Source organism: Musa acuminata, unplaced genomic scaffold (assembly GCF_036884655.1).
Source record: "Musa acuminata AAA Group cultivar baxijiao unplaced genomic scaffold, Cavendish_Baxijiao_AAA HiC_scaffold_1138, whole genome shotgun sequence".
Classification (NCBI taxonomy): domain Eukaryota; kingdom Viridiplantae; phylum Streptophyta; class Magnoliopsida; order Zingiberales; family Musaceae; genus Musa; species Musa acuminata.
Genome location: NW_027021350.1, coordinates 3,953,563 through 3,974,886, shown reverse-complemented (window position 1 = coordinate 3,974,886; position 21,324 = coordinate 3,953,563). Strand labels below are relative to the sequence as shown.

General features: G+C 37.3%; 2 protein-coding genes across 2 annotated transcripts; one reads left to right on the top strand and one right to left on the bottom strand.

Annotated features, from left to right (window-relative positions):
• The first annotated feature begins 118 nt into the window (after positions 1 to 118).
• Positions 119 to 16,699, top strand: LOC135671199 (DNA repair protein UVH3-like). Its single transcript, XM_065179164.1, has 8 exons — positions 119 to 219; positions 306 to 447; positions 4,552 to 4,795; positions 7,350 to 7,632; positions 12,658 to 12,722; positions 12,812 to 15,314; positions 16,170 to 16,221; positions 16,402 to 16,699. The coding sequence occupies exons 2-6, from the start codon at positions 315 to 317 to the stop codon at positions 12,819 to 12,821; spliced, it is 735 nt and encodes a 244-aa protein (XP_065035236.1). The 5' UTR covers positions 119 to 219; positions 306 to 314; the 3' UTR covers positions 12,822 to 15,314; positions 16,170 to 16,221; positions 16,402 to 16,699.
• A 999-nt stretch (positions 16,700 to 17,698) lies between these two features.
• LOC135671147 (uncharacterized) lies at positions 17,699 to 18,937 on the bottom strand. Its single transcript, XM_065179096.1, has one exon. The coding sequence runs from the start codon at positions 18,935 to 18,937 to the stop codon at positions 17,699 to 17,701; it is 1,239 nt and encodes a 412-aa protein (XP_065035168.1).
• Between the last annotated feature and the right edge of the window lie 2,387 nt (positions 18,938 to 21,324).

Sequence of the window (21,324 nt, the reverse complement as noted above, 5' to 3'; positions counted from 1 at the left end):
GTCGGACAGAGTGATTCTTGAATCGAATCCAATTGGTTAATCTTAATTTGGATTCCGGAGCCCCCAAATTAATTAGATTAAAAAGATTTTAGCATCGTATTATATATTTAATTGGAAATTAACTTTCGCACGTGCTCATCTTATTTGTGTCTCCAAGATCCACCGAGCCCATCGCCCCATTCGATCTGTCTCGGCTCGGGAACGAAGGTGGGAACGAAGGTGAGCATTTGGTTCGAAACGCCTCATCTTTCAGCGAAATGCATAGATTTTAGGGCTGATTTTAAGTTTTCTTCGATTGATTTCAGGTTGGTTCGATGATCGCGAAGACGGAGGAGGTATGTGCGCTGCTTCTTCTAGGGTTGCCTCGTGGTTTGAGGGTGGGAGCTGACGGAACCAATCATAGGTACGAGGAGGGTGATCGTGTGCCCCTCCCTGTATGCCAACAAGGTCCGTCCCATGGTGATTTCCTTCCATTCCATTTCATTCTTTTCTTGCCACATTGTCGCTTTGGGCTTTATTCTTATTTAGGTTCGTATTTGGTGTAGCAACATGTGAGTAGCAAAAATGATAAGTAGAAGTAATCAGATCCTATGAACTCGCAGACTGGATTGAAGCTGAATGATCTTTGAGAATGGTTACTAGACATCCATGAATACAGTGAAACAAAATTTTGTACAACTTTCTCTACAATAAAGATAAGATGCTGAAACACAGTGAAAAGCTTGAAATTTTGATTGCAGCCTTTTAGCATACACCTCAAGATCGAGTAGTGTTTTCAGCAGACAACATAGGATGGATGGACCACAACAACACTCACCAATAAGATAGCAGCAGCATAGGACAACAATCTAGTGAGAGGATAAAGTAGCACAAAACAATAGCAAGTGATCTCCATTTCACAAATGAAATAAAATGTAGCTGATTCATTTTGTGATATCATCTTTTTCATGCGGATGATCTATTAATTAATCTTATCTTCTTTTTATTTAATATGCCTTGTTTAAGAACCTATTCTGGGAAATGATTGTCCTTTTCAAGACCATTGGGTGTATTTTCCCTCTCCTCCCTAATAACAAAAAAAAAAAAGAGATAGAAATATTTTGACTTTTAATTTCTTTAGAGGATTGAATTTTTCTTCCAAAGTATACTCCTTAAGTGAATCTGTATTTTTTTTCCTGTTAAACAAGTATGAGAATTTAATTACCTCCATGCTATATTAAACTTTTTGATTGAGAATAATAATTTTCACTGAATGGTTTAACAAATTCTTGCTGAAGAGTTTTGGCAATAAAAACTTTTGTTGGTCAGATCAATTTTGGTGATGGCAAGATTAGTGTTGGAAAAAAATTTTTTTTTTTCTACCTATAGATTGACAAATAACCAGCAAATAATATTTATTTTTTTCCCCAAATCCCCAAAGTCATCTGGTAATATTTTGCAAACATTGGAAAACCATATATCATAACATAAACATCAAGGAGTCCACTATTCTGAGCATGTGAAAAATAACAGCAATTGGTGTTTATCTTACTTAGCCGAAACAACATTAAAATAATTTCTTACAACTTTCAAACCTTGTTGAAGAAAAATGAAGGTGATTTGAAGTTTGTTTTACAACTTCATTTCAAGTAAACTCTACTTTTTACAAATCCAAGTTCCTCTTCCACATAAAAGATCAACACAAGAAAAGAATATTAGTGGTATTCAATCATGGATGATCTAATCATGGATCGCAGTATCATGTTGATCGGTGGTATTGGCCCATGAACTGACCGGTCTAGTCGGTATCGACGTACCATATGTCTGAATCTTAGTACATCCTAATTTTCTTTTAAAAAACGCCAAAGATGATTGAAATTCACAAAAAAATTATTTTGAAGTATTGAATCCTTATTAATGATAACTTATTATTTTTAAATAAGAATACAGTGTGTATGAGGCATGAAAGAATAGGAATAACAGGTTAGAAGGATGAGAAAGTGGATTTATCTTTTTAGTCCCACCAATTTGACCCTAAATATCCCTAATTTAGGTCTAAATGTAAGAGAATAAACCTAGTTGAGACTAAACATAAGACAATGACCATAATCACGTTTAATCTTTATACATAATGATGATAAAACAAAGAAAAAAAGCTAAATGCTATCTCAAATTAGACTGAAATTCCATCATATCCTGAGTTCGAATCCTTCCTTTATTTAAATCAATATCTTGATTACCATTAATCACCGATCATGAACTTTCACAAATAAAAGTGTGAGAAAGCGAATGAGGATGAGAGTAAATGAGAGTAATACTGGGTGAAAAGGGAGACACATGAGGATTTAAAGTTCCAAAAGAGGCCTCAATGGTTAATTTGAGTATTCGGGTTTCACTTGAGCCGATTTGGATTGGTATCTTAATTTTTTCAGACACAGCTAGGCTTAAACTCTTCAAAATGTTTGTGAATAATTGCTACAATGAGCAAGAAAATTCATAACGCCGGAAATTAGTATCCCTAAAGTAATAAATATAATTGCTAGAATCTGCTATCTATTTCCCTCAGTTGATGTTCATGTTATGTGTGCATGTGTGCACACATGAGAAGAAACAACTTTTCCTAATTGATACTCTATTGCACACTTACGTTTGGACGGGAAAGAAAAAACATGTCTCAAAAGAGGAAAAGAAAAAAAAATAAAAGAAGTCTTGGTCTTCTGCTCCCCATTTCTTCCAAATAGTTGAATTGAAAAGATGGGCTTATTTTTTGTGTTATTGTTATTAATTATCATTTCTTCTCAGTTATATCATTGAGACTGTTCCGTCAATCAGTTATTGTTTTACTTAGCATATAGCCTTTATTATAAGTATTAAGATTGTATCTTTATCTGCTTCCTAGATTCTGATTTATGTTTATAAGAGTTTGCTTCTAAGAGTCTGTCTTGATGGTATTGGTTATTGCTATTCATGGTAGTGAAGATGCAATTAAGATTTCCTTCTCAGAGGATGACAGCGGGATGAAAGCTACGGATGATGATAATATATTCATCATCCAATTTACCCTTGGAATTCATTCAGATAAGAGCACAAATGATTTTGAATCTGATTGCAGTTGGGAGGAAGGTTTAGTTAAGAAAATTTCTGAAATTCCAAATGGTTTTGCTGATATAACTGCAAGTCCAAAAAGTGACTTGAAAAAAAACCAATCGCCTTTAGCTGAGAGCAGCAATGAAGTAGCTGATGTGGATTGGGAGGAAGGGGTGTGTCAAAATCCTGACACAAGTTCTTAATTTCTAGATAAACCTGTAAAAGATGTTTCAAGAGGAACACTTGAGGAAGAAGCTGATATACAAGAAGCAATAAGGAGAAGCCTTGAAGATTTTAAGGAACAAAACTCTTCAACCAATTCTTCAGCAGTTGTAGAATTAGTGAGATCAGTGAAGGATCAAATCTCTGATGCGGTTATTTTGTATAAACTGGTGACAAATACATGTGTTCATTTAGATAATGATGCCGAGGAAAGTCTATCGTGTAATGATGGACCGCTGGATAATCACTGCAAAGAGGATGATTTGCAGATCCCTGATTCTTTAAAGTATAATCTTGATTCATTTAATTTATCTGGTTTAGATTTGGATGGAGAACCATCTCTGCTAAGTAGAAGAGAAAATGATCAGAATGTAATGACTTTACAAAGAGGCAACATTCCACCTAGCAAACCTTCTGATGGTCGCCCAAGTTGGTTGGAACAATCTCTTGATGCTAGTTATGAAGTCCAAATTAAATCTTGTTCAAGAATGTCCACGGAGGAATTGTGTGAGATCAAGTGTATCTCACACAAGTGTACCTCCTGAAAGAGGATATAATATTTCATTATTAGAAAATAGCTCCTTGATGGAAGAAATTATAGACACTGGTATGAAATCACAACAGAATATTGCTGAGAAAGATAATGCTATATCTGATCATATTGGAGACAGTACACAGATCTTAAACAATCAAATAGAAGTATGAGAAGCTAGTTTAGACAAAGAAATCCCTCTCCTTAGACAAGAATGTGTGAACCTTGGAAATGAGCAGAGGATGCTTGAGCGAGATGCCGAATCTGTGAAAAATGAGATGTTTGCTGAGTGTCAGGTGCTCTTCAGGCCTTTCTGGTATTTTTAGAGAAAAAGTTTTAAGAATCTAACCTATATAGTTTTTGTATTCTCTGCGAGTTTATGTAATTTTATGCTTAAAATATCATCCTTAGAATATTATACTTGTTTTCCTGCATAATTGATAATATTTACTAAAAGTAGACATTAAAGGACCCTTCGATTATCGTGTTCTTCACGTTTCTATTAGGAGCTTCTTCCCTCACCTTGGTAGTTTCATAGGCATAAAAGCTACAATTTTGGTAAACATCAATACTATACAGTTGGCAAAAGGTGTATTGTAATTGTTATCTGCTCAATCCTGAGCTATGATGCAAGCAATGTTAACGCACACATGCAACTCCTCATTACTTTTCTGAAAAATTACAGGAACTGCTTCAAATGTTTGGTTTGCCTTATATTATTGCACCTACAGAAGCAAAAGCTCAGTGTGCTTATATGGAAATGACAAACCTTGTTGATGGTGTTGTAACTGATGATTCTGATGTCTTCTTATTTGGAGCTCGAAATGTCTACAAGAACATATTCGATGACCGGAAATATGTTGAGACATACTTCGTGAAGGTGTCTGTTGAGCTTGAGCGCGAGCTTGGCTTAGATCGAGACAAACTAATCCGTATGGCATTGCTTCTGGGAAGTGATTATACTGAAGGAGTTAGGTAAGCTGCAATGATTCCTTTAGTAGGCTTGCACAGACATTTGATATATTAATATAATAACATATTAAATATTTAGTGCATATTGCACATGCATTTGTATTTCTAGGTAAAGGGAGTGAATTAGTCAAGTTTGTAAATTAAAACGGGCTTCAGAGAATTGTTATTGATTTTTTGGGGCTGAATGTATTAATCAAGTGATTAAGTCTCTTCATGCAATTGTTTTTAAGCATTTCTCATTTCTTCCTAAAAATTGATCACTTAAGCACCACTTATTTATCATTTATTTATGCATGGATGAATGATTTGGAATTTTCACTTTTAGGCCTTTTTGGGACTCATAAGCTATAATTTGACATTTATATATCTTTCGATCTTACAATATCAAACAGGCTCCTAATAACCTATTGTGTTTGCCTGCTACAGTACTCGGCACACCTGAGTGTACCGCTTGGTACACCTGGGTGTACCGCTCGGTATACCGTACCATACCGGTACCGAGCCCAGGTCGAAATACCGGTACGGTACAGTATTGCGAACCTTGCTTCAAACATTCTTTGGGAAAACCTTATCCTATTTGTTGTTGTATACACACATCTAATGGTGGCAAGGGAAGTGTTGCCTATATTGTCGAAACCATTTAACACTCAAAATATTTTGTTAGTATGTTAGTTGGGAAAGAAAATTGATGGCAACATGATCTTATTGCTAGTTTTCAGTTCTTTTCCAGGAAGAATCTTGAAGGGACACAATACCTAAAGAAAATAAAGGAACATCTGGAAGGACCTTTGACTATAGAGTCAGTTTCGGAGAAATTAACAAAATGATTAGTGAATAAGTAAAAGAACAAGTCAGCTACTTATGTTTTTCTTATATTGTCTGAATTGTACAACGAGTTTGAAGTTAAGTTATGGAATGGTTGTGGAATCTTGGGATCAAAGGTTGTACATGATTTTGTCATCAGTTAAAAGAATTTTCTATTGGCAATATACTCATCTATTTTCTTGCATCCATCCTCTTTTTAATCAATTGTCCTATGCTATTATGAAGTCCTAGACTATTAGGTTGGACCTTTATAACTGTACCATTAAAGTAAGAAGGATACATCAAATACAATTGTTTCAAAGTAGCTAGTTCTCTTGATTCTTCTTTACTTTATTTTAGGACAATAACCTAACTTCATAGAGTCACTTAAGGAATTTTATATGTTCCTTTGGTGCACAGGCAATTATGATTCTTAGGGCAACGTTGGATGAACTAATTGTTCATGTGATGGACACATGGACAACTAGTAGTTCTCGTTAAGCATATATAATGCATGATGATTATAGGTGAATCTTAATGATGAGACTTGGTGTTGTTGATTGAATTCAGTTGGCTTTGATTATAAGCAAGTTTCATTGTACCATAGTGTACCGCTCGATATAGGCAATATGTACCGGTCCGATAGGGGACTGGTATGGGTGGTACATCAGTATGCCGTCATGTACCGTGTGTTGGTACGTTCGGTATGGTTTGGTATGTACGGTACTGGTAGCTGGTCGGCACATCGGTACGGACCGGTAAGGTGAACCATGATTATAAGATCAGAGTTATTAGGTGTTTTATCAAGTGTATCCCAAAACTGATAAGTATCCTTTTATACCAGAAATTTCTGTAAGACAAACATAAGATGTATTGTATATGCGACCATGGGTTGGATCTATTTTTCCTCCCTTAAATCAAAGGGCAAACTTTATAAGATGTCATTATCTAGAACTTTGTTCTTTTATACTATGTTCTATTTATTAATTTTGTCTTTCAAATTAAAAAGTATTTGGGATATACCTGGGTTCTAATCTTGAATTAAAATTGCTTCATGGCAAATAATATATCGCTAAGAGCAGATTATAAAGTATCCGAACTTGGGAGGAGCAAAAATGTAAAAATTGGACTGATGAACACTGAAAAGGAAACTGTGCTAATTTATTTTCACTTCTTTAGTTTTTGAACTGTTGTCAACACGTAGTAGGACCTAGTGGACATAAATAAATACATAAAGCTATTCTTACATATGCGCTTCAGGTTTACCCTTGAATAATCTCTTATTGCGTCAAAGATAGGGAAAAGCAAATTACTGAACATATATGCTTTGTTGAGGTGGTGTGTGCTTTCCTTTTCTAATAGTTGAGATGAGAAACCGCTAAGAAGATTGTTTGCTATATTATCTATCTGACACACAATTCAATTGATTTGTGAATCTGTCCCTTAAGTTCTAATGCATCTTATGAATGCCCAGATGAATTGTGAATAGAATGGTGTGTGTGGTTTGATAAGTATGAATTGTTGGTTATGCATTTTTTTGGCTGTAACTGGTAAATATTAATTGTCTTCTGCTTTCTGTTGGAATCAATGGAATCAAATTTCTTTTGGATCTTTGCCAGTTGTACATCTCTGGAGATTATTAGATTATCTTTAGATAGTTTTTGAGGATTAATATGTTGCTTTGTCAAGTTAACTGGTAATGTAGAATTGCTGTGTATTTGTCGATCTACATCATTTAAACTTTCTAGTGCAGTGGGATTGGAATTGTTAATGCAATTGAAGTTATACAAGCATTTTCTGAGGAAGATGGCCACCAGAAATTTAGACAATGGGTTGAGTCCCCAGATCCAGCTATATTAGGAAAACTAGTTAGTGGTAGTCATTCAAACAGATCATTGAAAGAAAACAATAATGGTGCTGATGCAATAAAAAGAAGTTCTCAGGAAGATGCATCTGAAGAGTCTGTTTCAAGGGGTCATGATGATGAAAAACCTACTGGCAATGAGGCAATTAAAGACATCTTCATTCATAAGCATGTGAGCTTCAATCCTCCTATGGTTGCCCTGATATTTTTATCAGTTATATTTTATCTCTGAAGTAAATGTTCAGTTTTAGGTTCTTAAATATCTTACGTTGAAATGCAGAGAAATGTGAGCAAGAATTGGCATATCCCTCCTTTTCCTAGTGAAATGTTTATTAGTGCATACACTTCACCACAAGTTGATTAAGATGTTATTTCGCAAGTGAGTTACTGCAAAATTTGATTATAATGACCAAATTATTGTAACAATTTATTCATAATTACCAACATTGATCCTAAATTTAGCTTGTTTTAAGAAGTAGGAAGATAAACACTGGTAGATATCTGTAACCGGGTATAGCCCAAAATTTAGTTTGTTTTTTCTAACATCCTGTGGAGTTAACTAGACATTGAAATTCAGCTTTGCCATAAAGATAAAAAAAATCTGATTGGCATGTTAGAGTTTCTCATTGATTCACTTGGCACTAGGGTATAAGCTGTACTTTCTACTTTCTTAAGTATTGTGCTTGACATTGGTACCTTAAGATAAAGATTCAGAAAGGTAAATTCCTTGCACTGTAAAATTGATTCCTCCCTTCACTCTTAGTGACTTGGTCAAGGATAGTGCCAGATATCAATGACTGCCAAGTGATGGCACTTGGCTTATATTATAGACGGTGATGCTGGCATACAAATTCTGGAAAATAAAGGTTCTTCCTGATCTAAGGAAGGAGAGCATCTTGTGGACACCAATCTTTCTATAACATATCTCGTGTCATGTTATTTTCTTGAACCAGTTAGTTCAAGACTCAGCATGAATACAAACTTCTTATTAGCTTGGTTGTTTCAGAGATGGACCCCATAGAGCTAGGTTAGAGAAATAGTGAATGACATTTTTTTGAGTTGAGAACATTTGAACTGACTGGTCCACGTCAAAAAAGTCTAGTCAAAGGTGTTAATCTTGTCGCATTCTTTGACTTCTTAGTTCATGGGACACTTTGACTTGACAAGTAGATGAAAAGGTTTAGTGATGATTCTTAGGTAGAAACTTATAACTCATAGTGTTAGTTATGCATGGGCTGTGATAATTGAATATTTTTGGTAATTAGGTTGTTCACGTAGTAGTTGGAGCCAATCTAGAAAGTGACAGAAGTAATGAAGGTCACGCAACTCTGTTTGAGGGAAGATGACACGTCTAGGCTGTCTTCATGATTCTGTGAGCCATCAGCCGTTGCCTAATCTTGAATTGGATTTAAAGGAATTCCATGTGAACTCACTGTTGAATACTAACCAATTAAAATAATTTTTGACATAGTACAGTGCTTTTAGAATCATGAATATTCATGTGACAGAATGGAAATGACATACTTCTTCTAGTAGTCTAAAACACTGAAGGGCATTCAAGAGTCAATGATGTCATAGACTCAACAAGATATACATCTTGGAATTATCATGGATGTTAATTTGTTGATAATTGTCAGCTTTGGCATAGCTTGGAAAAGAATATTAGCCAAATAATTCCTACTGAAATTATTAACTGCATGTACATCATTTGTATGATGACCAGCTAACAAGAAATCTTGGAACTATCTCATGCAAAATGAGTATATTTTTTAGGCATGCAATATCCAATGGAAGTGTTATTGGCTGTGGTAGCCCTTATGCAGCTTTAAAAATATATGGTTAATCATACATGCTAGATTTTCATCAAAGTAATATATTATTAATCTATTAACAGTATTGAAAATTAATCATTTCAAAATTCAAATAAACTTAATATTAAGAGTATACTACTGTATACTGAACCTGACAGAGAAACGAGGAAGCAGCAGCGAGCGGCGGCAATGGCAGCGGGAAAGGGAAAGGGAAAGGGAGCGGGAGGCGCGAGCAGCGGGAGGGCTCGCGGGAGGCACGAGCAGCGAGAAGGCTCGCGGGAGGCGCGAGCAGCTGGAGGGCTCGCGGGAGGCGCGAGCAGCGACAGCGACGAGCAGCGGCAGCCGGAGCAGGAGTGACGAGATCGGGAGCGGCAGCGGCAGCGGGTTAGGGTTGGGTAAGGGTTATATCAGTTTAGTTGGTTCGATTGAACCCACTAACAACCGAACCAGGACCGAACCAGACTTAAAATCCTGGTTCGGTCACTTGGTTTACCCAGGCGCTCGCCCGAAGCGCCCAGCGCTTGGGCTCGGGCTAGCGCCCAGGCGGCGCCTGTTTGAAGCACGTCGCCTGGGACATTAGCGAGGCGCTCGGGCCTCGCCTCGCCTCGCTCGAGCGCCTAGGCGTGCGCCCGAGCGCCTCTTTCAATCACTGGAATTTAGAAATTGTTAGGATATGCAACATGGGCAATTTACATACCCATTTATCAGTGTAAGTTATGGTGATATACGTAACTAATCGTTTATATGTAATCATACTTATGTAACTAATCTTTGCTAAACAATGTTAAGATGTTTCAGTTTGGAATATACTCATTTATAAATTTCTTTAAATATATATATGTATCTTAAAATTATTTATTTTTATTTTTTATAATTTGTAGGATCTTATAATCCTATCCTATTATCCAAGTTTGCAACCCCTTTTTGATCCTAGGTAGGGAAGTGAGTTTGATAACCTTGCTTTGAAGTAAGGTCTGTCGTATCGAAGCGTACCGCTTGTATTGGGTTGAACATGTAAATAAGCATATAAAAGAAAAGAAAAGAATGAACTTGGAAACATGAATGACCATGTTGCAACCTTGTCACACTAAGCTCTTCTATATGACTATCATCTGCATACAAATGTGGTTGAACTGTGAATAATTTGCATTTCTCCAAGTAGATTATTATTTATAATAAACATCAACTTCTCTTACATTCATAAAAGGACATGTGGGCTGCCATTTGGAATACACTAATAAGGTCTTATGAGGGCATGGCCCCTAAAGATTCTATTCACAATTTATAATTTACCTCCATGAAAGATGAAAACTTGCAATATGGATTTGCAATTCTTAACTAATATTTGGGTTAAACTGAAACGAAAACATGGACAAAAAAGAATAAACAAAATCATATGACTAGAATTTCCTAATTGGGAAAAATGGCAAGTTAACAGTGTTGCACGTGCAATATGTGTGTACTAATTTCAGTTCTAATGTCTCTAGCTCTCGTAGTAATTACAAACTAGAACAACAATTAAGAAAATGCTTTGGATGTACGTTTCTAATACGTGTTCATCAAGTTGTTGAAATAAAAGCAACCAAAATAAATCCTTGCAAACTCACGAGAGCATTGCATAATCATAATCTTTACTGAAAATATTTCAACTAGAATCAAATATCTATTGAAGCCCAAAAAAGGGAAAAAATTAGGAATAATTAGTGTTTTTGATAGGTGCTTGGGTGCTCGGGTGAGGCAAGGCTTAAGTGCCTTGCACAACTTCTAGGCAATGTGATTCATTGAAGCATCGCTTGGGTGCTCGCTTGAACCCAAGCATCGGGCGCCTCGGGTGAGCGCCCGAGTGAAGGCTGCTTGTGTTCATGCTTGGTTTGATTAAACAGGGAAATTGGTTCAATCGAACCAACTAAAGAGAAGAGCCCTAACACTATATGGTTCCCCCCCACCCGCCCTCAAACGACTTTACCCTGCTTTGAAACCCTATATTTGCTTTCGCTGCCTTTGTTTGCGGCTCCCTCCATCATTGTTGCCTTCATGCTATCTCCCTCCATCATTGTTGCCTTCATGCTATCTCCCTCCATTGTTGACGTCATTGCTATATATAAATATATTTTTTATTTTTTAATATTTTGTAGTGTTTCCCATTGCTCGAGTGGGAATTGAATTGTTATATATATAACTTATTCATACCAATCGCCGTGTTGAATTGTTATGTAGTTAGCCTTGTGTTTAACTGGATCAGAAAATGATGGTGGTACATAACTTGAAAGTTCTGAACTTAATCATACCAATCCCCATTATATTACCCAAAAGCCAATCCTGCAAGGTCTTAGCTGACAAAGCATGTGGTTATTTGCTGAATCACACTTGTGGGAAAAGTGTAAAAAGGCTTTCATACATAAAAAATGTTCAAACTTACCTAGTTTAATACCTAACCAGCTAGCCTGGTAGTGTGTAGTTTGTCCTTTTCCCATAGGCCGAGGGTTTAAACCCTTGCCATAGTAACTTCTATCAGATCTATACATGTTATCATTTTGTTCTCTATGACAGTCTTGGGTCTGATCCGCATGGGTGATGTTTGAAAAAAAAAGCTTACCTTGTTTATATTATCTATTTTGAGAATTTATTTGTTGGTACACACTCACGGTTTATATAAAGAAGCTATAGCACGTATCATAAATAAAGCATTTATATGCGATACAAAGAGGCATATCTATCTGTTTTGCTGTGCTTTGGTTACTGAATATAACAAAATGGTGAACATTTTTTACAATTAAATAAATTAAATACTAAGTTGCCACCTCAAAAGTTTGTTGCTTTGTAAATGCTAATGTAAATCCCCCAGGGTCCTATCTGTACAAAAATAATCATGCAGAAGGTGAGGATCATATTTTTGATCAATAAGATGGTTTTAGTACTTGCTTGATGCATATCAGAAATGCTGATTTGTGAGAGAAGTCAAAAAGCTGATCCCTTCATGTCACCAGGGTGCAAATATTTTGGAGTTCGATGCATCCCACCACTCATAACATGCCCTTCTGTCAGTGTTATCAAGAATCTAACTTTTTGTCAGAATATCATGTGCTGGAAATGTGCCAGCTTGATAAGGCATGTTAGGCAAGATATATGGTGGGTTTCATGCTTGCTGATGAACAAAAATTATGTGAAAAAGGCATCTCACGGATGCCATGCTGATTTCATAGTATCATACTGGCCTAATACGACATGAATGAAACAATCATAAGCTTTTCAAAACTTATAATAGTATCATGGTATGAACTTAAGTTTTTTGAAAAGTTTTCTTTCTGGAAATGCTTGGTAATTTATTATTTTCTAGTCTAGTAAGATCTGATTGAAAATATCTTACTCTTTCAACTTTGTTATAGGAGAAGGATGCAAGAGACATTGAGATTCCTAACATAAGATTGGAGGTCTTTGAATTGATGATGAGGTAAGTGTAGTTCCTTCTTCTAGTCATGATACTGACGGTTCTGATGTTTGACAATATTTGGATCTTCATTTGCATATTCATATACACAGGATCGGTTGAGATCACTACTGATATCGCGCAAGATCTTCTATGAGCTGTATATCAGTATCTTCTTGAGGGTCTTAAACGCCTATGTGAATATGCCATTGCACAAGTGGGTAGAAACTACATTGTCTTTTCTTTTTCTCATTCTCGGAAGCTTCACTAGTTATTGTAATAAAATTTATCCTGAAGTCCTAAGAAGCGTTGAGTATGCTTCATCATGCAAGAAGTTTGCGTCGATAATATCTCCAGCATGTACGAATTGTCAGAGGCATTCCATGCCATGTCCTTGAGGCACACTTGTGTCATGTTTATTTTAGAGCAATTCGAGAAAATCAACACTCGTCCAGGGTGCTCTCTCATCAAATATATCTCTCTTTTTTACTTCACTCTCTTGAACTCCTGAGTGTATTTAGTGTTGATTGCCTCGCGTTCTCATTTACTGATTCTGCCTTGATGAACTTCCGCAGGCATTCTCTTCTAATCCAGCAAATAACTCCAGAGATTCGCAACTACTTTGGTAAAGCTTTGAGGCCGAATATGAGAAAATCCCTTACCTAACTGTTCCTTTTTTACAGCATCTTCTCTAACTCACGCTGCTGCTGCTGGAGGCTTGTACAGTTGGAGCATTTCTGCACCAAACATCTATTTCCAAAGGGGGGTAAGTCGGGGGTAAGAACTAGCCTTCTGGAACCAATGGTTCTTTTCTCTCTGATTCTGTTTGGTACACCTCTAATTTTGCACTTGAAATATCCAATCATCGATATAAAAAAAATTTGATCTTTTGATTTAAAAAAAGCCTGCAGTTAATTACCTAAGTAGTGCAACCATGGCATGCATGATTAATTACCTATGTCAAGGCCAAACTGGACTCCCCTTTTGTTTTATTTTTCCTGCAAATGAACTTTAAAATCTAATCTGTTCTAAGGTAAAATTGTATTAACCCTAAATTAACATGTCATCTGTATAGATTCACTACATGTATTTCCAGTCTACTCGAGCTGGTGGTAATCTAATTCGTGGTGTTCTGAATCGAGTTTTATCTTCAAATGTCTCATATTAACACTGTGATAACGCATATTTGTTGGCAAACTTAACACAGATCGTAATTATATGATCATTTCCTTTAGATATCTTTCAGGTAAGACACTAAAGCAAGAGAATATCTACATGATTATTTCCTAGAATTGCTACATATATGTGACCCATAAAACGGGTGTTGTACGCATACGATTCATAAAGAAAGTGTTGGATGACTCTCATACATATAAGGTTTGTGTTATTAGAAATGCGAATGTTAATTCATAAGTAATTATGTCGATCATTGACATAAGCTAAATAGTATTTGGAAAACACTTAAATCATGCAAGTGAAATAATTAGTTTAAGGAGAGGTAGAGTGAGATGGAAGATTACTTTACCAAAATCTATTGAAAGTTTAACAAGTGATAATTAATCAAGGATATTGCTTTGCACAGAGTCTAATAACAATTAAAGATTTATTATTATATGATATGAAATATAATAAATTGGTAGAGGGTGTTGCTTTGCACAAAGGTAGAGGGAGATGTATATAGCCAACGTTAAATAGTTGGAACATATTGATTTATTATTATTACTGGCATTATATGTGTATATATAATACTAACAATAATAATAAATATATAGTTAAAGGCAAATCATACTTAAAGTGGGTAAAGAAGGTCATGATTCTGGTACAAGGATGACATTGACATTCACTTCTTATCTTGGTCAGTGATATATGAGCAATAGGGTTGGTTGGTTTGCTATTTCGTTCATGCTACTTATTAAATTGCTTACTCAGGCTGATAATAACATTAGTTAAAGTAGTGTTGAATTGTTAAGTAGTTAGCCGTGTGTTTAACTGGATCAAACAATGGTGGTACATAACATGAAAGTTCTGGTTTGGTTGGCTTTCTGTTTTATTCATGCTACTCGTTAAATTGCTTACTCAGGCTGATATTAACATTAGCTAAAGTAGTGTTGATTTGTTAAGTAGTTAGCCATATGTTTAACTGGATCAAAAAATGATGGTGGTACATAACATGAAAGTTCTGAACTTAATCATACCAATCACCATTATATTACCCAAAAACCAATCCCAGTCCTGAAGCTGATCTTGCAAGGTCTTAGCTGACAAAGCATGTGATTATTTGCTGAATCACACCTGTGGGAAAAGTGTTAAAAGATAGCTATATACCTATAATAGTCCTAATCAAGTTGTTCATGTAGGTGTACCTAGGCGAGCAGTATGTGAATAGCTCCACGCTATTAGATGTTACATTTCTAGTTGAAGGTTGTAGACTATTCTTACCATATGTAGTAACTTATATATGCTACATTCTTCGTTTAAGAGGAAGCTATTAGTTATGTGCTAAATATCTAAATGTTCATTATCTGTTATTTTCTAGGCAAGTGCTTTTATGCACACAGAATTGCTCTGCTTGCTTCTTCGGATGCATTTTGTGCAATGTTTGATGGTGTCTATCGGGTAAGGGAACTCATGTGTCAACATGCTTGTTTTTCTTCAGAATTAAGCCCTAATCATGATCAGATGTCTGGAAATAATGTTGTCAAAAAACGACTAGTTTCTGATATAAAGAAGCTATAACACGCGTCATAAATAAAGCATTTACATGCGATACAAAGAGGCATATCTGTCTGTTTTGATGTGCTTTGGTTACTGAATACAACAAAATGGTGAACAGGTTTTACAATTAGATAAATTAAATACTAAGTTGCCACCTTAAACGTTTGTTGCTTTGTAAATATTAATGTAAATCCCCCATGGTCCTATCTGTACATAAATAATCATACAGAAGTGAGAATCATATCTTTGATCACTAAGATTGTCTTAGTACTAGCTTGATGCATATCAGAAATGCTGATTTGTAGAAAATTTAAGTCTATAGTTTTTTTAATTCTTATGGACATATTTTAAAATTTAATTTTTTTAAAATTCCTGAATAAAGCATGGCATCATTAGTTCTACAACTTATTATGTCTGAGGAATGATGCACTTGTCAGGGACAAGAATATGCTCTATGTTGTGAAATTTGTTTTTGTTTTGGATTTTGCTGCAAGAAGCATTAGTAAATCCATCCACTGTCTAACATAGCACTATGTCCAATGCATGGAAGTTAGATGAAAACCTGTCACGTGAACGGGCAGTTACTATGCATAGCTTAACATAAGAGGAAAAGTCTGGGTTCTGCAATCATGGTATTATAAATTCGTGAGACTTCACAATGGCATATGTATTAATCAATATTCACTTTTTTTTTTTTTTTTTGCATATACTGTTGGTGCGGCATGATTGCTTTAATAGAGCTTGGTTTCCTTGCAGTGCTCATATAGATAGTTGCCTATTGACAACTTCAACTGGAAATGCTCGTCAGGTAGGCTGAGCCTAAATGTTTCAAATTTTCTATTGCACTAACCTTGTTTGTGCTGAAATTTAGATGGATGAATTTATTTACCTTCTAAACAGTAATAAAAACATAGATATACCTGGAGAAATATATATTCAAGTGCTTAATGATCCATTTTAACTGACCTTTTGTTTTTAAAAATCTCAGGGTGTCCTCGATATCAAAGTAAAGATCATGTTGGATTGGGATCCTAAAGGAAAGCAGGGCCCCATGATTCCTTTGCCAGATCATGTTACAATTCATGCCCCAAAGGAGGAAGAGTTAATCCAACCTCCTGTTCTGCCTCTAGAGATTTAATTTGAATGTTACAACCTTTGCAAAAGGAATTAGGATTACATTTCTTCTTGATAAACTTGCGGCAGGTAACAAGCCGAAGTTCTTCTGATTTATGTGCTTGTACTAGTCCTAGATTAACACGAAAGAAGATTGGGAGTCTTTAGGCCCATATCTTAGTTTGTTCCAATCTTCTGAGGAGCGTCATTTGTTCTTATCATTTGTTTTGGTACCCAACATGGTTACCCTTTATTTCGATAATTTTTACTGTTTTGTAGACTTAATATTAGTTATTTGAATTCGTTTGTAACTTCCAAAACTGGAATAGTAGACTCAGATTGGTTGTCTAAATTCATTCAAAATTCTGAATATTAGTTAATAAATGCAATTTGACCATTTTTCCGAGTGCTAAGATGAATGGTACGTTCTTCTATTTCAATTGTCTTGTATTTCTTAACGGTAGCTTATTAGTTGTTGATACTTTGAGTTCTTATTTATCTAATGAATTTAATATGATGCAGGCGTTCTTCTTGCTATTGAAATCCGACCATATCATATCAATAAGACTTCCGGAGAGATTGCATTTCCTTCCATGATGTGTGTTTAATATTTTGCATATCAGTTGACAATTCAGAATTGTTTTGGCCATTGCCAAATGCTTCAAACCATGTAATTATTTATCGATTCAGTGATACTTTTAGTGATGGTTCTGATTAAAGGTTTTCTATAGTATCAGTGCACACACTTGTGGTAGGGATTCAGTGATGAATTGACTTGCAGCTTTGTTGGGATTGTAGACTTTGTTATTTGTTGTTGTTGTTGTTGTTGTTGTGGACTTCACTCGGAAACAAAAAGTTAGAACATGTTTCCAAACGATGATTGGTCAAATTCGCTGCGTTGCCTCTGATAACAATCGTCCAAAGTATGACGTTGAGAGAAGTCATTGATATCATATGATCTCACTCTTTCTCTTTGAACATGATGTAACATTGAGACCATTTCTTATAGATCCCATCATATTAAGGAAACAACAAAACATGGGATGAAAATTGAACTTTGTCATTGTCAATATTTACAAGAACAAATATTTTCTTTCCCTTCCATTGTTATGATATACATGAACAAACATCATTTTCCGTATAAGCTTTCATTCAAGCAAGCTACAGTCGAATCAATAGGGGTTGTCGAGCGAGCATTGTCCCAGCGAGGCCACTGGGATCGTGGTCGAGGCAGTGAAGGTGTCATCGGACATCAAGAAAGCACGGACCTGTTCCAGGCTCGTGAAGAAGTCATCGTCGGTGCTGGTGCTGTACATCTGCTCACACGCAACGAAGTCTATCGACGACGATGACGAGGAAACCTTTGCGACCGTGGTCGAATCAATCCGAGATGAGGAGGAAACCTCAGCGACCGTGGTCGAATCAATCCGAGTGTCATCGGGCATCAAGAGAAGATCGACCAGGCCTGACGGCGAGGCCTTCGGGATGGTAGTCGAGGCTATGTCGGTGTCGTCCGACATCAGGAAGGCTTCAACCTCTCTGGTGAAGAAAGCATCGTCGGTGCAGTTCTGATCGACCGACGACGAATACGAAGCCAAGAATGCTTCGAGTTCTTCCGCAGTTATCACGAGCTCTCCACCAACGTCCGTTGATGATGGAGAGGCGGCTGGGACTCCGGCTTTGTTCGGTGCAACAGAGTCAACCGAGGAATGATGACTCTCCGGGGCAGCCAATAAGGGAAATTGGACAACCGCGGTTGGAGGTGGTGAAGCGTCGATCAGCAATGCTCTGCTGGAATGTGCAACCAACCCCCAGCATGGCTTCTTTGAGAGAGTCGATGCTTTCGCTGAGAGAGTAGAAGATTCCTCTCTATTTCTCTTCCGCCCAACGAAGCTGTGGCCGGTGACCGCGGCCTCCGCGAAGGTGGACTCGACCGTTTTGATGGTGGTGCCTCCGGAGATGGCCTGATGCGAGCTTCTCTTAACGTGACAGAGAACTCGTCTCTCGAATCCGGATGAACACATCTGATATTCGTACATTGTCCACCCGGAGTTCTTCCGACGGCCATCGTTGAAGGATAGGCAGCTTTTTCGTCCCACCACCATCTCGCGCCCGCCGACGATGGACTTAACGGTTTCTTGATTGTTGTACAGAGTCCAAGAACCGCTGCCAGCCTTTCTATCCACGCGCGAGCCGCCGTTGTTCTTAGGCTTCCGCTCCGCAAAGAAATAGCCTTCATGCCGATCGCTGCAGAGAAGATTCCACGGCTCGGTGCCGTAGACGTCGGCGAAGGCGACAGCGCAGCCAGGGAGGGGTTTGCCGGCGACCCAGTTTGCAAGGTAGTCAACCACGAGTTCCTCCGCCGTGGGAAGGAACCTGTACCCGCTCGGTACGAGGTCGACGGGCTCCATGGACGACTAAAACGAACGAGGAGAAGAGAAGGGAGCAGAGGCGAGGCGAGAGGAAATGAACGAGGAGAAGGGAGCAGAGGGGCGAGAGGCGAGAGGGGAGAGAAGTCAAGAGTGAGAGTCGGAGAGGAGAGAGAGATATATATAGTGGGACCGTGGTCGGAAAGAGTGATTCTTTAATCGAATCCAATTGGTTAATCTTAATTTGGATTCCGAAGCCCCCAAATTAATTAGGTTAATAAGATTTTAGAGTCGTATTATATATTTAATTGGAAATTAACTTTCGAACGTGCTCATCTTCTTTGTGTCTCCAAGATCCACCGACCCCTTCGCCCGTTGCATGTGCAATATGTGTGGACTAATTTCAGTAATAATGTCTCTAGCTCTCGTAGTAATTACAAACTAGAACAATAATTAAGAAAAAGCTTTAGATGTACGTTTCTAATATGTGTTCATCAAGTTGTTGAAATAAAAGCAACCAATATGTAAAACTATTCAATTAGTCAAATCCTTGCGAACTCACATGTGCATTGCATAATCATAATCTTTCTTGAAAATATTTCAACTCCAATCAAATATCTACTAAAGCCCAAAAAAGGAAAAAAATTAGGAACAATTAGTGTTTTTGATAGGTGCCTGGGTGCTCAGGTGAGGCAAGGTTTGAGTGCCTTGCACAACTTCTGGGCAATGTGATTCATTGAAGCATCGCTTGGGTGCTGGCCTAAGCCCAAGCGTCGGGCGCCTCGGGTGAGCGCTCGAGTGAAGGTGGCTTGTGTTCGTGCTTGGTTCGATTGAATAGGCAAATTGGTTGAATCGAACCAACTAAAGAGAAGAGCCCTAGCACTAAATGGTCCCCGCCCCCCTCTCTCGTACAACTTAACCCTGCTTTAAAACCCTACATTCGATGTCGCTACCTTTGTTTGCAGCTCCCTTCATCATTGTTGCCTTCGAGCTATCTCCCTCCATCGTTGACGTGTTGCAACACTTATTTATTTTGGCTGGTAGTGCTATTAGTTAACTGGATGTACCTCATTTTTATGGTGACCAGCTAACAAGAAATCTTGGAACTATCTCATGCAACATGAGTATATTTTCTGGTTATGCAATACCCAATGGAACTGTTATTGGCTGTGGTAACCCTTATGCAACTTTAAAAATATATGGTTAATCATACATGCTAGATTTTCATTAAAAATACAATTTATATGGTTAATCATACCTTCTTTTTTTATATGTCATAATAAACATACATTTTTTAAATCATAAAGATATTTGCATTTACTATGCTTGTTGTGATTGATTCTTTCCAAGATCATATTTAGATTATATGTTCTTGGTATTTAAGTTGGTGTTATTGGGAATCTGGTTCATTCATCCCCTAACATAAAGAAAGAAGTTCTTCTTGCGGGAGCTTTACAGCCAGTGATTGGTTTATTAAGGTATCACTAGAATTGTATATTACCTTTTTGTTCATCTGGTTTAATCCTTAAACAATGTCCAGGTTGTTTCATTATATGTTAGGTAATAAAGAAAATTTTGATTCCTTGGACTGTTTATAGAATGTAGCAGATAGTTTTACAAAGCTGCACACCATTCTTTTCAAGTTGGTGATTTGAATCTATAAAAAAGTTCTTTGGCTAACAATATTATCTTTAGTGCTAGCTTAAAATCATGAGAATCTAAACATTGTTTTTTGGTTGAAGAAGAAAATGTTAAAGTTGTCTCAGAATCAAGGTTGTCAAACTCTTAATTTGGGTTGTAGGATCATGCAATCTTACAGCCCAGATCAGGCCTGACGATTCAGATCGGATCAACGTAAATGGGTGGAATCGACTCGACTTGTGAGTCGACCATGTAAGATCGGCTGACTCGGATGAGTCAAGTCGAGTTTGTCTAATCAACCCAGGATATATGAACGCTCACCATCCAAGGCGAATTGATTTGCGGTGCCAACAAAGGAGTGAGGAGAAGAGCGTGAGCCCTAATCCCTCTCAACGAGAGTGTTGCGAATCTTCTGGTTGGCTATTCATTGTCATAGATCAGTGCTTCTCTCCTGCAGCCCGTAGGAGCAATGAGAAGACGAGCCTTAGCCATTGCTGCCACTCACAATGAACTGCTGTCAACGTCGTCGACTGTTGCTAATCACCATATGCATGGATTCTCTTTTCCTCTCCTACCCTCTCTTTCGGTCTCTGCTTCTTTCTTCTCCTCTCATCTTCCCCCTTCTCTTCTCCTCTCCCCCCTCTTCTCTTTCATCTCCATTCTTTCTCTTCGCATCTTCTCCCCCCTCTTCTCTTTCCATCTCCATTCTTTCTCTTCGCATCTTCTCCCCCCTCTTCTCTTTCCATCTCCTTTCCTTCTCTTCGCATCTTCTCTCATCTCTTCTCCTC